This window comes from Anoplopoma fimbria, chromosome 14 (assembly GCF_027596085.1).
Source record: "Anoplopoma fimbria isolate UVic2021 breed Golden Eagle Sablefish chromosome 14, Afim_UVic_2022, whole genome shotgun sequence".
Lineage (NCBI taxonomy): Eukaryota > Metazoa > Chordata > Actinopteri > Perciformes > Anoplopomatidae > Anoplopoma > Anoplopoma fimbria.
The window spans coordinates 4,463,846-4,480,946 of record NC_072462.1 but is presented as its reverse complement, the minus strand read 5'-3'; the positions used below and the strand labels follow the sequence as shown (position 1 = coordinate 4,480,946).

The 17,101-nt window shown below is 39.5% G+C and overlaps 1 protein-coding gene across 2 annotated transcripts; it reads right to left on the bottom strand.

Annotated features, from left to right (window-relative positions):
• Nucleotides 1-5,738: 5,738 nt before the first annotated feature.
• c9 (complement component 9) lies at nucleotides 5,739-12,041 on the bottom strand. 2 transcript variants are annotated; one of them, XM_054613178.1, is made up of 12 exons: nucleotides 11,933-12,041; nucleotides 11,734-11,824; nucleotides 11,030-11,180; nucleotides 10,025-10,166; nucleotides 9,345-9,483; nucleotides 9,012-9,194; nucleotides 8,889-8,981; nucleotides 8,564-8,804; nucleotides 8,324-8,443; nucleotides 7,295-7,470; nucleotides 6,363-6,597; nucleotides 5,739-6,266 (listed from the first exon to the last, which is right to left on the bottom strand). In XM_054613178.1, exons 1-12 carry the CDS (start codon nucleotides 12,004-12,006, stop codon nucleotides 6,109-6,111), a joined length of 1,803 nt encoding a protein of 600 aa, XP_054469153.1. In that variant the 5' UTR covers nucleotides 12,007-12,041; the 3' UTR covers nucleotides 5,739-6,108. The 2 variants fall into 2 exon arrangements, with proteins under 2 accessions (XP_054469153.1, XP_054469152.1); XM_054613177.1 differs by having other exon boundaries at nucleotides 8,889-9,194.
• Nucleotides 12,042-17,101: the final 5,060 nt, after the last annotated feature.

Sequence of the window (17,101 nt, the reverse complement as noted above, 5' to 3'; positions counted from 1 at the left end):
TGTAGTGAAGGCAATGCAGGGCTTTTGTTACGAGAAGCAAAAGCTTGCCACTGTCACTGTCACTTTAAGGGAGAAGGCCTCTGCTCCAACCATTAATAATTGTAATGCCTTCTTTATCGTTGTTGAGGATAATGAAAGGATGAGTTTTCATACGGGGGCCCCAGACTATACTTTGCCCTGAAATGTTTTCAATTAACTTTTGGCACCAGAGAAAAATAGGAATGTTGTGTTTTTTTTCCCCCCATGCCGAAACAGAAAAGCTTTTGGTGCAGGGACCAGAACATCATTAAAATTGCCTCATCATAACTCAAACTGCTGCTGGGCCAACCTCCCCACCGCCCAGCCCCGAACCCCCCCCCTTCTCTTGGATACACTAAGGAAAAGCAAACAGGCAGCCTTACTTTAGCTGGATTTTATGTAGTTTCTTTATTGGCCACTGCCGTAATGTGAATCATTATTTCCCGTCAGTGTAATATAACACTGAATGGCCATCTAAATTACAAGACGTTTTGGGAAGGAGAATTTCTTTGGGCCTATTCTTTACTGTTCTTCAGTTTGGTTAGTACATTAGCAATGCAATAACTCCGTCCCTCTTAAAGTCCCAGTGGAACTTTGCAAAACATTTTAAAAACTGCTCAACTGCAAGACCGACTTTTTCCTGTTCAGCCTATTTTGAAACTGCAAGTCATTGAATAAAGAGACATGAGTCATAAGATCCCAAAGTGAGATGGAGTAAAAAAACACAGAAAGACGATGATACTTAAAGGAACAATGTGTAGGATTTAGGGTGGATCTATTAAAAGAAACTAAATATAATATTCAGTTATAACTGTTTTCATTGTGTAAGACCACCTAATAAGAACCGTTGTGTTTTTGTTAGCTAAGAATGAGCCCTTCATATCTACATATAGAGGTGGTCAACTTCACGGAGTCCACCATGTTGAACCGCCGTGTTTCTACAGTAGCCCAGTAAGGACAAACCAAACACTGGCTCTGGAGACGGCTTTTCACATTCTCACGTTACTTGAAGGCCACCGTAGTTCTGTTGGGAAACTGCTGGAACTTGCCACGTCGGTTTGAGCGGATGGGTATTCAGCTGGTTGCAATCTGCAGCCTCACCACTAGATGGCACTAAATCATACACACTGTTCCTTAAAGAATTGAAAGTTATAGTCGGGTTTTTTGCAAATCTATCAAGTAATTGTGATTTAGAAACCTTATCTACTGAGGTTCACAGTTCATTCTTGACTTTGGAAATGGCTGATCAATCTTGAGGGCTTGTTTTCTCAACTTAAGTTCAAACTCTCCTTTTTTGAACCAGCGGAAACTGGCACACGGCTGAGTGAAGCATCTTATATGATCAGATACTACAGACGCAACATTTGCTTTCAAGCAAATAGAATAACAATCTAATAAATACTGCAGGATACTGAAACAATTTTATTAGATTATTTATTAGCCATTTTAATTATTCATCAAGGAAAACACATCAAACGTTGGGATGTTTCTGTTTTAAATCATTATAAGTTTAAGGCTTTCTGACTTTTGGTCGGATGAAACAAACAATTTGAAGACTTACCCTTAGTCTCACTAAACCTGTCACAAATATTTTCCAATATTTCTTTTCATTTTGTAGACTAAATTATTCAACTACTCATCAAAAGGATAACTGATCAACTATTTGATGAATATGAAAATAATGAAAATAATCATTTGTAGCAGTTCTAGAATATCTTAATTTACTAAAACACAACAAATAAAATAAAAACAAACACTTCCCCATATATTTTGCTACTGTGATACCCTTTTATACTAAATGTTTTGAAGCTGGACTAACCTTTGCTGAACAGCAACCACTGTGATCGCAAGAGCAACTCATACTGAACTTACCATCATTTTCCAATGCGACCATTGAAATGTGTCTGTGAGATGCGATAAACTTGAAAACTAGTTGCGAGTGCACCGTTGCCATAAAGTCAGCTAACTGATTTAGTAGTTACACAACATCATGTAATATTAGCTAACATTAGCCACCATAAGCTACTGGTCATACTAAACCAAGTAAGGGTGTGGTCGTATATTTAATTAAGCAGAGTTTTATTTCTTGGTAATCCAACTTTTATTTTCTAAAAGGGGGATTATTTTCTAACACAGGCTACTCCCATTAAAAAAATAACTTTTAACATATCTATAGATTTAGGTTACAGTATAGTTTTGACTAAAAACAAACAAACTTTGCTAAAAAGCAAAGTGAGAAAAAACCCAGTGACCCACAATAGTTGGAGGTTTGGGGGGTGGGACTTGAGGAAGGCAGCACCCTGAACTTTTAGAGAGGTGGGAAAGGTGGAGGAGGGGTTGATTTATGATTGAGGGTTAATGGGGGAAGGGAATGCTATGGGAGAGGGGCTGCGCTGGGTTGAATGTCAGGGATTTCAGCCTCTCAATGATGCACAGAGGGAATATTTAATCAGCCAATCGGATAGGTTTGTCTCTATCCGCCGTGGCCGTAGGAATTGTCCTTTAGTTGCCTCCCCTGATTCTCCTCCTGCAGCCAAAGAGCACTAGTGGTGCAAAAGAGTGAGAGAAGAACAGGAGGGGGGAGAGGGGGAGGCCAACACAAAACATAGCTGACAAGGGGCATAACTTCATTTCCACGGTGCTGGGACAGCTGTGTGGAGTAATCTGCCGTAGCAGCCCTCTAAAACTTCAATGCCTTTAGTGACCCAGGGAAGTGGGGAGGGGGCACTTCCAACTGTGTCCAGGCGTTTAGGAGTGCGAGGGGGCTCCTTTCACACCCTTCTAAGGGCTTTTGTTGAAAAAATATCCCTTACCTCTTCTCCATTGAGAGCGAGGACTATATGTTTATGAGATGAGACAACAATGGTTTCGCATTTTGAAAGCAAACCTGAATTCATTTTCTAGCTAGTGGGAAACACGTTGCATAGTTTGAGTTGTTATGAAGTACAATAAACTACTCTGTTTGCCAACCTATTTTGTTTTCTCTCTGGACCTCTTTAAGCTTTCAAAAGTATTTAGAACATGTTTTTAATATCAGCAAGTCTGACATGTTTAAAACAAGTTTTGCAGTTGGCCATGTAGATGTTTTTCCCCAGCACATTCAATTCAAAATAAGTTTGTTAGAATTGACTTTGAGGTGGCAAATTTTCCCAGAGAGCTTATGTGTTTTCTTCCACATAATGAAGTATATCTAAAATATTACCTATTACATGCAAGTGGTTACTTTTCTGTTTTGGAGGATTCTTCTTTTAAGATTGCTACTCTGTTTTTTAAGTATGAGTAAATATTAGTAAAAAGTGAATTGGGCAGTCTATCGATGAGGAGGGGTTCATTATTTTGTGCTAACTGTTCTGTTGAAGGCTGAAGAAAGAACAAAACATTTTAGACTAAGATAATGGCTTGAGGCCGGGTTGCTGTCCGCAGTGAATGGGGTCTCCCTGGAGCTCAATAAGGTCCCAAAGTTTTACTCCATTATGCTGACATCCTAAAGGCCAGGGGGTACCACCCCCAGTGGTTACCTCTCAAGTATGCATTCATCACCCCCCACTACACTCACACACACACACACACACACACACACACACACACACACACACACACACACACACACACACACACACACACACACACACACACACACACACACACACACAATCATTTGGACTTAAACTCCTCTCTATTTAAGTGATGACAGGAGGCCATATTCACAGAAAGCTTACTGAGAGAAGTCACAAAAAAATGTGAGATTCCAAGCTGCTCAGGTCATTTTTTAAAACAAATTCACAAAGTCCTAAACTCTATCCAGGACCTATGTGCTCTGTTACCTTTATGCAAATCTATAAAGGGTTTTATTAACATCTAGGGCTCAATATCAGTCCAGTGTTTGACACGTTTAATCAGGATTTGTAGGATTGAGAACAAGTGGCAAAAGATTTCACTTCAGTTTCCTCTAAAAATAAGCAGAAAATAAACACTTTTTATAAGCAAACGTCCCTTTTTACAGGTCTGTGCACATTCCTAAATATTGTGCAAGGCTGTAGCGGTACGCTGACTGCTGTTTGTTTAACAAGGCCTCCTCTGGCACGAGGATCTCCAGTCATGCCTTTAGTGTTGCCACTAAATGACTAAATCCATGAGCAAACATGGGAATCAAAGAGTGTTAAGCTGAGCAAATATGACAGTCATCCTTTTTTGGTCGTTGTAAAAGCAAATCCACCAGCATGAAAGCAATAAACCAATGGTAATGCTTTTTTACAGACTCTTTTCCCAGCAGACATTTTATTTTTAATACCTGTGCTTCTTCTACTGTTACATCTCAAAGGGCATATATTTTTTGTATTTGTCTCTCCATGTTAAATCCAACACAAGCACGTAAAATATAGACTGTATTTTCATCTTCATTTCAAATTTTCATTAGACTTGTTTTTAATAACTTGAATGATTAGTCCCTCGTATGTTCCCCATCATAGAGAGTGAGTTTATTAAAAGCAGATACATGGTTTGTGTTGGGTGTTTTTTTATGTGTTATTATGCTGCTTTTGTTTCCACTTGAAAAGCTCCAAAGTTATTAAAGCGTCTTCCTTTAAAAATAACAACGGACTCCAGCTCCGGTTCCTTAATAACACCTTATGGAAAATAACCATAACATTTATGAGTTCATTTATGAGAACATGTGTGAACACGGTTTGTGTTACCATAAATAAAAATGCAACGCACACATAATGTTTCTCTTTATGTCATGTTTATGTTCAACACTTTAAACTCTAGTTGCTCTCTGTCAGTTCTCTCTCTCCACCCTGCTTCTGCTCATCTGGTTCTCATTTGCACAGCACAGCCAGCTGGAATGTGTCCGTGCCTTTAAAGATGAGTTATTAGCCCATTAATACATACTTTGGCCAACACTATTTTATCTCAATGAAAGTGTTGTTTTTCAACACTTTGGATCTAAAAACTAAGGCTGTTTAATGATTAAAAGTGCAGTGTGGAAGATCTCGTCGGAATTTTGGTTTAAAACGAATGTTGATTTGAGGTTTGAATGTGAGGTTACATTGTTGACGCAGTGTCAAAGATGTTTATGTATTGTGAGCATGCTAATTCAGCTAGCCTCTGCCTCCCCATCCTCACGGCGACGTAGCGTCCTGGTGACGGGGAAGACGTCTTTGTTTTCTCCTTTATGCCACTTTGGATTTATTCCAATAAATAAAGTATCATGACGTACACTGTTTGTACAGTCCCAGATTAGTGGCACAGTAAACACAATATTGGCCAACACTGTACATGAAGATTTTAACATAAATGTTTTTATTTTTACTTGCTCTCAGACTTTATGTTCGTGTGGACAAATTTAGCATTTTTTCTTGTCCTGCTGTCATTTAGTAGTTTGCTTATTTATATTTTTTTCATTACTCATGGTTGTAAGTTTGAATTGTATGGACCCAGAAGAGGGGAAATGCTGCCCCCTATTTCTTTGGAGCATGTGGCTACATCTTACACATAGCACTTTTTTTTACATGACAAGCTGTTTTCTTCAGTCCAGGGGGATTTGGTGCTGTAAAAAACAGTGCTGACTTTTGAATGAAAAGGTTTTTTTTTAGAAATTCCCTTTAATTTGACTTTTTGTAAAATTGCTAAATAAAAAGAACTTGCAGGGCTCAGACACTTAAATCAGCTCTGGTGTTGATATAATGCACACATCAAAGTGTAGTGAGTATATAGTTGAGGACTGTGGCAACACATCTTTATTTAAAGTGTACACCTTTTGCTTGATACTTGTTTTGTTGCAGTGCTGGGGTACAATAGATTTGAAAAGTTTAACAGAGCTTATTCAGACTAAATCCATACGTGTACATATTTACAGTTGATATTGTCATCCATTTAAATCACAAAAAATCAACAAAAAAAATCAATCTACAGATTAAAAAAACTGCATTATCTATTACTGACCTCAAGATGGCTCTGTTCCCCTCACTAAGCATGTAAAGACAAAAATGTTCATGACTCTAAATCATTAGATTTCTATCTTTCAGACAAAGTGTATGTACGTGTCAGAGTCAGAGAGAGAGTGAAACTGTTGGAGGGTAAAGTATGCTCTTAGCAGTAGTCCTCACTGCTGGTGTCTCCTCTGCACACAGCTCCATGGAGCCCACCTGTGTTACAGCTGCGTGTCCTGGTGCGTTTCGCTCCCTGACAGCTGGACCAGCTAGACCAGCATGACCAGTTACCCTCCTGTTCAACAATAGGTCTTTTACCTGCAAAACATCGTCAAAAATGAGCTAAAGTGACATGAATTGCCTTGTTGGCGTATTGGGATACTGCATGTGTTTAATGCATCTGTTTACTCTTACCTGGGTGTTTAGCCTTATCGCTCTTGAAATTCTGGCAGGCCATGCCTTCATACAGGTGAGAGCACAGGCACATGCACTTCCCGTCCAGCAGAGCAAGAGTGCCTCCGTTTTGACAAGGCTTACACTTGCACACGTTATACTCTGCCACGTAGTCCGCAGTGGCCTGCTTCAGGTTGGATATCCTGGTGTTAGCGTCTGGCATGTCAGATGGAATTAACATATAGATGGGTTCTGGCTGTCAGCAAAAAAAAACAAAAAAACAAGTGCACCATTTCACTTGCCGGAATATGATCACAGAAAAAATGATATCACATCTTTCATTCAGTTCATATCTTATAACAAAGGCTACAGCTATACAAGTGGATCTGTCAGGCTATGCTTGAGCTAAATGCTAATGCCAGCATGCTCCAAATGACAATGCTAATATGCTGATATTTAGCAGGTATTTTTTCCAAACATGTTCACCACCTTTATTCAGTGTGTTAGCATGTTAGCATTTGATTATTAACAGTAAAGATGAAGTAAATCTGATGGTGATTGGAGTCTAATTAGTTTAGCAGATATTTGGTTATAAACCAAAAAGTATTGGACAAATAAAACATTTTAACATACAGAAGAATATTTACATTCAGCAAGAAATCATCAAATCAAGGGGCAATCCATCCTATAGATGTTGAGAAATTTCACAAAAAAAACCTCAAATGTGAACCTCATGGAGGCGCTAGACGAAAAGTCAGAGCATCACCAAAGTCACTAGAATTTATCCACTTAGCGTCCTATATTTCATGGTTATCGATGTGATAGCTGTTGCGATATTTAAGTCTGGACCAAAGTGGCGGACGGACATTGCCATGCCGTTTGCATCGCTAAAAACATTGTCATCATAGCATGACACCTATAAAGATGTAGCTTCATCAATCTGTCATAGCTACCTCACTGTAGAGCAGCGCAGGGGCGTCCGCGATGGTCCGGGCCCAGTTCTGATACGTAGTGATGTCCATCACTCCGTCCCTATTCAATTTAGCCCGCATAATAACAGCACTTTCTAGAGTTCCTCCTTTGACTGATGTCATGACCTTGTCCACCACTGCTTTCCCGTGAATATTAGCTGTGCACCAACAGGGGAAAGCTTTTAGTGACTTTACACACTTGATACATTACTGTAAACCATACTCTTACTCATCTCGGTATCTGTGCATAATGTACTCTTGAGGCTTTGGATTGGATTTTTGCAAGTTTATCCTAAGGTGATCTTCCATAGTTCAGGCTAGTGTCATCCAGCATTCGTAGCTTGAAATAGGAAAAATAACGTGCCACAATTGGTAGGTAACTCACAAAATCATTTCATATGTCATGCAAGTAATCATGAACGTGGAAGCAGTAAGACCTGCAAAGAACCATAGATCCAACAAACAAGAAGAACAATCTTTTTTTCAACGTTCTTTGTGTGAAACGGGAAGTCAACGTTGATTTATTTGTCACGTAACTTGCATACTTCAGCAATGGCACTTTTGTAGTTATTTGAACCCAAACGCAATCTACCTGAACTAATTAAGAACTTTTGTTGCCTAAACTTAACTCTTGTTTCCTGTGATAAGATATCATACAAACCGTTGTAAGAGGATACGTTGCATAGTTACAATCTTTTACGCACAAAACTCCCTTTTTTCCTATGCCGAGCTTGGCGGAGGGGTAAGTGTTGGTATTTGCACAAGGAAAAACAACAAATTTTGCCTATTTTTGATTGCTAAAGCCTTATGTAGCTTTGTCTGAACTTTAGAATTAAATTTCACATGTCTTACATTGTAGTCACGCTTCAAAGGAATCTTTTCCTGTCCAGTATGTGCTAGAGGACTGATCCTGGCAACCAATAACTCTTTCAACGTACATCTAGCATGTCATATTGCATTCTATTGAGATAGACTCCCTCAGTGTGATGAGGTAAAACAGGGAAAGCACACCTTCGGTTTTTGTTGTTACATCGTCACATCCGTCACGTTTCGCGTGTCCCTCGACCACGCCTGCTATGTCTGCATTGATGCCTATATTGATGCAATCTTGAACCTTTCTCTCTGTCAGATCTGCAAGAAACACGAAGCACAGAGGATTAGTGCTTATTGCTTTTCAAATGAATCAACATTTTGACTTGACAAAATTATCTTCAAAGCAAGTAGTTTAAAAAGACACTGGGGTACGCATACTTCTCGCCTTGATGGTGTCCTGGTTGAGGACATAGATCAACTCATATTCTCCGCCAGTCCTCCCGTTTTTGGTGTAGTGAGTTCCGTAATCCTCCAGGAAGGCAAAATAAATCCCCTTCTCATACTGCACCGGCAAAAATGTGATATGCTCCAGGAATTCATCGGCTGTTTTGAGTTCCCGGGAGCGCATCCTGTAGGTGCTCAGCTGTACTTTGCCTACCACCCGCATGAAGCTCTGGTTCTGAGTGTGCAGGAGAGAAGTATTTATAAGAACAGATTCAGATGGTATGGATCTATTTGAGATGAATGCCATGTTTTTTTTTACCTTGATGGTGCTGGTCTCTGAGACCTCCTTTATCATATTTTTCTTCTCATATCCGAAGTCTACACCTATCTTTGAGGACGCGGAGGCGCCGGATGCGGCGGCGCCGGACTCGGCGGCGCCGGACTCGGCGGCGCCGGACGCTGCAGACCCGCCAGCGGCGGACGACTCAGACATGGACGGCTCACTTGTGCTGAATTTGAAGGAAAGTCCGGCGTCGACTTTAACGCTCATCTCTGTCAGCAATTCTCTCAGGAGGGTGTGTGTGTTTTCATAGATTTCTCTGGAGGCGGTTTCTTCCACTTTAGTCTGGAAAAACAGGCAGCATTAAGGGAAGACAGAATTTTCTGCATCCTCTCTGACTGTACTGGATGTTCATCACCATTTTAAACACACACAATGCAAACACACATTTAGCGAACGCATCCAACAATAAATTGATAAATGGTTTTGGCTGACCTGATAGTCGAGCACGCCAACATTCCAGGGAATCCTGTCGTTCTTCAAAGTGTTTGGATTCCTCACTCGTGTACACCTCCCATTGAAGTAATCATTGTTGAAGGGGTTCATTCGAGGATCTGAACCCAAGATGTTGATTCTGGGGCAAAGACACAGTGTCCACTTTTAAGATGATATGAAATATTATGCTTACTTAGCTTAAATTCTAAAGTTTGAAGAGTATATTTGTGTGTGTGTGTGTGTGTGTGTGTGTGTGTGTGTGTGTGTGTGTGTGTGTGTGTGTGTGTGTGTGTGGGGGGGGGGCATTTTATGATACTTTTCTGTTTTTAAATACTTTTTTAATCAGGCTAGCTGTTTCCCCCTGCTTCCAGTCTTTATGCTAAGCTAATTGTCACTTGGCTCTAGTTTCATTTTTTCAGCTTCAGACATGAGAGACGTGTTGACGTTCTCAAGTATTTTTCAGACAATTATTCATGTACCAAACAGATCATTTTTGTTATAAAATAAGAAAGCATTTCCTCCTAATACTGCTTTGATTAATATTTGTCACAGATATGGTCACAATGGTTGTGCTAAAATGCTGTCCTGATGTCAGTGCACTCCACTGTGACAAAGCCTCCATCTATTATTTTGACTCTTTTGTCCCAACTGAATTTTTCTCTGCAATAACTCACTCTTACCCATATCCTGCTGTCCTGCCTTGTTCATTGTTTTCCAGGACAGTTGAACCACAGGGTCTATTCTGAGGATCACATTCCTCATCTGATCCATCCTGACAGTCAAAGTCCCCGTTGCACTCAAATCTCTTCTTGATGCAAGAACCTGTGTAAAGACGACAGTCAAGCTGATAAGGCTCTTATAAACAGAGAGGTACTGTAGGTGACTAAGACTACATCAACACAGCTACGTTTCCGTTTTAAAACGCATATTCTTTGCTAAGTTTACGCCTAGTTTCCAAACTACTTCAGAGTTTTAAAACCTCAAAAACAGAGCCGTATGAAAACACTACCAAAGGTGTGTTAGTTTGGAAACTCGGGTGTTGCGTTGAAGTTTGGACGGGCAGAAACAGGGACCTTCGATAACGAAGACAAGGACACCCGCGAGCTGTGTGTCCAGCGGCTTTATCAGCCCTTTGGAGCAGACGTCTGAAGTGCCGGTTTGTGGTTTTGAGGAGGGCGATGAACACAAAACGGAGAACTTTCCTTTTCTTAACAATGCTTATTTTGTTCTGCACAACTATTGGGAAGTTCACAAAGAAACTGTCAACAAACAAAAGCATAAATGTTATCAATTGCGACAGGTACTTCAAGCCATCTGGCAGAGCTACGTTTGTGAGAACAGACAAGAACAAAACCAAGAGGAAACGAGTGAGAGACGTGTGTTGAACAAATATATTGACCCATTATCTGGTAAAACTCTGATTTTGAAGTGTTCACTTTAAAGTAAATTTGATGTGTGTGAGAGAGAGATACAGCAAGAACTCCCACCTTGTTTGAAAAATAAAACCACAACATTTGTCTGAGTGTATAGAGGAAGATATAGAGGAATATCTTAAGTATCAAGTTAAGTTAAGTTATCAGGCGTGGACAGTAATCATTTCTATTACTGTGCTGAAATGCCCATATGGGCGGAGATATTTTTTTAACGTATTAGTGTGGATGTATTCTCGGTAGAAGCTGAAGTACCTGACTCGCACTGGAATTCTGTGTCGGAGCATGAAGGGCGAATCGGTTGCACACAGCTGCCATCCGTTGGACAGAACTGTCTGTCGCCCAGTGACCCCTGGCAGGCCTGACCACCAAACTGGCCGAACACTTCGACACCTCGAGAACGCCTCTGAGGATCAAATATGAAATCACACTTTGTTGAGCCTCAAAGGCAGACAGCAGAGAAACAGTGAAGTTGAGAAAATAAGTTTGTACAGTTAAGTCTCCTTACCAAACTGTGCAACAGATATATTAGTTGAAAAACAAATGAGCTTATTTATTAAATTCATCTTTAATTAAATTACATTTAAATATGTGATTAAGTAGCTCAACCAAATCACATAGTGTGAGGGGAATTACCACTTAGTTATCCATTAAGATTAGATTTAGCTGCTTTATTTGAATTTTTTTTTTACATTCTCAATTACTAAAATAACTCAGATTTTTCAATTACATAATATGGAATAAAATGAGTTAAAAAAATGTTTCCCCTGTAAGCTAAACCTCCTAAAGTGTATAAGGTTTAGCTAAATTTATTCACCAACAAGCTGGAGTCAGTTTGGTTTTTATTTTTGTTTTGTAGATCTTACAAATTTACATCCTGTATTTCCTGCCGTTGGTTAAATATTAAATAGTTAAATAATGAGTATTGTAGTCATTGACTACAGTTTTAAGGCACTCACTCTGACATTTGTGCAATTATCACAAGGGCTCCACTCTGACCAGCGGCTCCAAACACAGTCCACTGATGGTGGATCAGGAATATCCACTCCCCTGAAATGCACATATTAAGTGAAGCAACTTTTTGTAGCACCAAATCCTTGGTTAGTGAATAAAAAAAGATCCTTGCTGTTGTGTAAATAAAATAGGAAATATACATACATTCCATTTCCGAGAAGCGCCATAGTGAGACACAGGCCACAGAAGCCCAGCTGGAGAGCAACTTTGGTCGTCATGATGAACCTTTGAAGAGACCAATGGTGCTGTGTGTCTGTCCTTAATAAGTATTTTAAGGTGCCTCTCTGTCAATGATTATTCACCTGCAAAAGGACAGTGTCGTCAAATGTCAATAGTTGGATTTCAAATGAGGGCATATTGATTCAGTGCTCGGAAACTCCAAGTACCAAAGTTTAAAATGTTTGTTTGAATTAAAACATCTTACTCATGCAGTCTGTATATTTTGTTCTTCACAGTGTGAGCAAAACCTCTCAAAAAACATAATAAGTAAGATGATTAACTTCTTCTCATCAATCCCTTATGTTACTGTGAACTGTTCTTTTTATGTGCTTATCCATTGGTTGAAATACAACATAATTGACTAAAAGCCAGTAAAACAAATAAAGTCACACTCAGCTAGATGGGCACAACTCTATATCAGATACTTTTGTCAAAAATATATTCGAATGCTTATGTTTTTGGTTGGCTGTGATAAGGGTTAAAAGTTACTTACTGAAAAAAAAGAAAGTATGACAGAAAACTATTTAAACTACTTAAAAACGAATTAACAAAGGTGTCAGAATCATAAAGAAGATGTGGAACAAATAAATACAAATGGCAGCACTCAGTGGATCTTAAATTTTCATATTTCGCATTCAATCTTAGTCAGTTAATGATATATTTCGGAAGGTTTCAAGGAAGAAGTGAATAAAAAGTGAGGTTTGAATCATTTTAATTATTGATTCAGTTGCTTAGAACTACGTGGTATAAGACTTGAATATATAAAACAAATATTGAAGAAGTTAGAAGTACATATTATTGTAAATGTGTTCATAAACTGTGTTTGGTCATTTGTTCATTTCCCTTACGGGAATCTGTAAACTATCCCAGCATGTTGTTGTTGTTGCTGGTGTGTGTCCCAAACAGTTGGGACAGCACACTAACGCTGACACTCGTAATACGCTGTTGTTCAAGTCTGGCCTTTCTTTTAGTGCATCCAGCACACACTGTGATTATACACAAGGCCAAAGATAATTTATTATACATTCTTTCTAATTATAAGAATGCAGGTACTAATTGAAGATGATTTTTTATTTTATTTCTGTGTTTCCAGTATTATGCAATCATTCAGGCAGGTTCACAGCAAAGCGGAGCAAATATTGAAAGAGGCTGTCGTCCATGGTTCATTAAGGTCACCATCTGAGATTGACAAACTGCAAGGCAATCAAGACTATCAAACGCGCTTTACCTAAACTGTCATTAGATTCTTGCTGCACAGTTTCTGAAGTGCAACTCTTTGTCCACAAGATGGCAACATGGAACATATAACAGCAGTTTTTAGTGCTGTGTGTCCTTGTCTTGGAGTCACACACTGATTATCTACAGGCCAATGGAACACACCAACATGGAGACTTTATCAATTTATTCAAAATTAACTTATTTAACTAATTTCTTTCTCTGACAAGTCGAACACTGTTTCTTTCAATAAATAATATCAAAACAAGCCTTGCACAATGCACAGGAAGCTTTAGACTGTTGCACCTAATGATCTGTCATGTGATCTGAGTGGCTTCTGCTGAGTCTGCAGTACTTTGTTCTACAAAAGGAGGGAGTGCAGTGTGTCTAAATGACAAAAAAAAGTTATTTTATTTGGATGAAATGAGCTAATCATTCACAATCTCGTAAACCATTACTCATGAACACAGAGGTTTGGTAACAAATGATCTGCTTTTATCCATCTGAGAGAGTAAATCTGACGTTAAATTCTGTAGTATTCAGCATGCGACAAGTACTTTCTGCTGACTTAAATAAACACACTCGGACTGTTCCCCGTTTCCGTGTATCTGCAAGCAGAGCTGGGGTAGTCTAGGGGCTATGTGGTCACGGCCCGCTGGAGAGGCACAAATATGTGCTGAGGTCACCACTTTTACGACGTTCGGCAGTTTCCTCCCAGCTTGCTCAGGAAACCAGAGGGTAGGTAAGGTGCTTGGCCAATATTTCTCCTGAGTAGAAAGACTTCCTGTTTTTTGGTGGGGGAGGTTGGATCTGTATGGAAACACTTGTGGAACAGCCTATTGCCTGGCTTTACTGTAATTTACACACAGCATAGACTTTGTCATCGTGTGCCGCAGAATATGATGACGTTGCTTCCTGCATGGCGACTTGCCCCACTGATTTATGCTGTATTTTTAGACTGGAATGGTCAATAGTAGTGTCGGCAGTTGAGAGTTTAAAGAACAGAGTCGGACAGAGAGGATAAAATCTAAGACTACCTCAATTATGGACTGGAGATAAGTGGCTATCTTAGGTTCTGGTTGTGGTGGCAGCCGGCTCCAGGATTCACGCCCTAAATGCTGCATGTTTGGATTGTGGCCTTCCTGTAATATACGGAGGGAAGGACACTTCCCATTAGTTCGTCTCTGTCAGCATTCTATCACCAAAATAAAACCCTCTAATGTGTACGTGCTGACTTGTGCCATCTGTAGTCTGTTTCTGGAAAACGAACTCCCATACTTTTCATTTTCCCACCAGAGGGTTTTACATGAGAAGCACAAGTAGCATCCGACATGTTCTCCTGTATGCAAGTGTGAGGTTTTATTGGGTATGCCACGGATTTAAACTGACAATGAATCACATTTAGAAGAACAGGGAACCATCATTTTAACCCGACGTCATGGGACAGCAATGCTGGACCACAGAGACACGTCATTGACGAGAAAAAAGATTACATTTGCAATCCCTGATTTAATTCTATACAGTGTGTGAATATTGTTGCATTGATATACTGTATATAAAAGGCATACAGCACAAGATAAATTGCAAAATGTTAAACGCCAGATGTGATGCAGCCACATTACTACAGATACATGCGTTTCCTTCTGGGGTTCTGCAAAACTAAACAACAGACTGATGATATTAAATGTTTAATAAGAGGTTATGAAAAAAAGATCATTCCAGTGGTTGGTGGCTGAAAGGGAAAACAGCCTCTCAGCTAGTCGGTTATCTGGCTTCTGAGGAGCTCATCTCCTAAAAAGCAGCCTCTGTCAGCAGAACACAGGAAACAAAGGCAGGAAGCACGTCCTTCCTCTGTCCCGCTCTCTGCCATTCCTCAGCTCACAATGCAACATACAGAATAGTGTGCGTCTCTTTAACATCAAGCAAAATAACAGGTTTTTGTTGGGTATAAAAACTAGCTATGACTAGTATCTGGGTTGAAGTTAAAGGTGCAGATGTTACATGATGCTGTACTCATGTTGTTGGTTGACTATGCCAATAGCTTTGGTCATGCTTATAGTTATGATCATGAGTGCTCTCATGTGTCACAAAGATCAATTCCCAAACGCATCAATGGATTAGTATTTATCAGCATTGTTGCTCGATCAATAAAACTCATGCATACTGCCAAGCAGTGTTGTAGTCAAGACTACCTAAACCAAGACCAAGTCATGAGCAAGACCAGAGTACATCGAGACCCGTGACAAGACCAGGACCAGACCAGTATGAGTCCCACTGCATGACAATAAAATGTGGCACATGCAAACATTTGTCACTCGTCAAATTTATCTGAAAGATCCACATACCCATAAAAACACCCACAGAGAACAAATGAGGACTCCTCTTCATTCACCTCTTTTATTGTGTATGCATAAGTGTACCAGGAGAAATGTCTCAAAAGGCTGTGCAGAGGTGAATTGTATTGCTGTTTCTATGAGCAATCACAGTCATTATGGAGGGAAATAAATCAGATATTGCTTGAAATAGAGTCCTCTGAGATCGAGACAAGATGGACTCCTCGACGAGACCTTCAAAAAGTGGTTGTGAGAACGATCTTGAGTACTACAACACTGCTGCCAAGTGTAAACAGTAACAGTATCTCAAACCAAACCCTGTTTAAATCCACATGAGTAATCTGTAAATTGTTTTTATATGTAAATTAGGCTCTCTGGAAAAAAATGTTTTTTGACAGAAGTGAAACCTACCAGTCCACATTAGGAAAACAACCACATTGACGTCATCTTAGAGCAGTTCTCAGTGTTGATGTTTACTCTAGTTACGTAGTTCTACAGAAGTTTGATATCTTTTCCCAATACGTTGTTTCTATGTCTTTTGTTTTTTCTGTTGAAGAAGTTCTTTGTCCTTTGAATGGTGGTTATCCCCGCTTATACTAACGACCGGGTTCGTCACTTAATTATCCCAAAATAAACATCTATTAATGCTTCTGCAAACATGGAACGAAACACTTCCTGTGTGACTTGAGGATTTTCTACCTGGGAATGTCACAACTGGCACTTAGAAGAGTAAATATAAAAACTGTCATTAAACGGCTGAATCTCTGTATGCTATCGAAAGGCAAAATAGACATTTATGCTGAGGAAGTTAATAACCCACTTTCAGCTGTCGGTTGACTGTATAGCAATAAGACCGGTGCATGGCAAAGGAAATGTAGTGCTTGCTGGTCTTTTTTAAAAAATGTGCTGTGTTAGCAACAGTGGAGCTTTCCTCTCTGGTTTGGACTCTTCTTTCCAGTCACTGCTGCTTCTACATTTTATGATACGATGCTCAGTGTGAAAACTGTTAAGATTATATGAATGAGGTTTTTAATTTGAAAGCCACTCAATGCTGTGGACCCACATTGTCAACAAATGAAGGTGGGATGTGTTCACGGTTTTAGGGCAATGTTAGAGGCAACTTCTGAAGCAAATGTTGAGCAACAAGTGATTCTTGCTTCATTTCAGCCTTTGTCATTTTCTATCAATTCTGCCCCAACAGAAACAAAAGATAATCATATTTCTTCATATTTCCCCTAAAAAAAATTGTAAAATATATTCTGTTTTGAAAAACAATACAAAGCTTGATGCTGTGCCCCTTTTTTTTTTAAACATTACCTAAAAGCTTGGGTGCATGGAATGACTTGGGAGGTGAATATATTGGAACATTAAAGCTGCAACAACTTATTTTTGGGCCACTTGGGGGCAGCAGAAACAAGCTGTCAAGACAACATTAACATATTACCTCTTATAGGAACAGTGTGCATTTAGGGGGATCGATTGGCAGAAATGGAACATAAAACTAACAAGAAAGTTTTCTTCAGTGTGTAATCACCTGAAATATGAA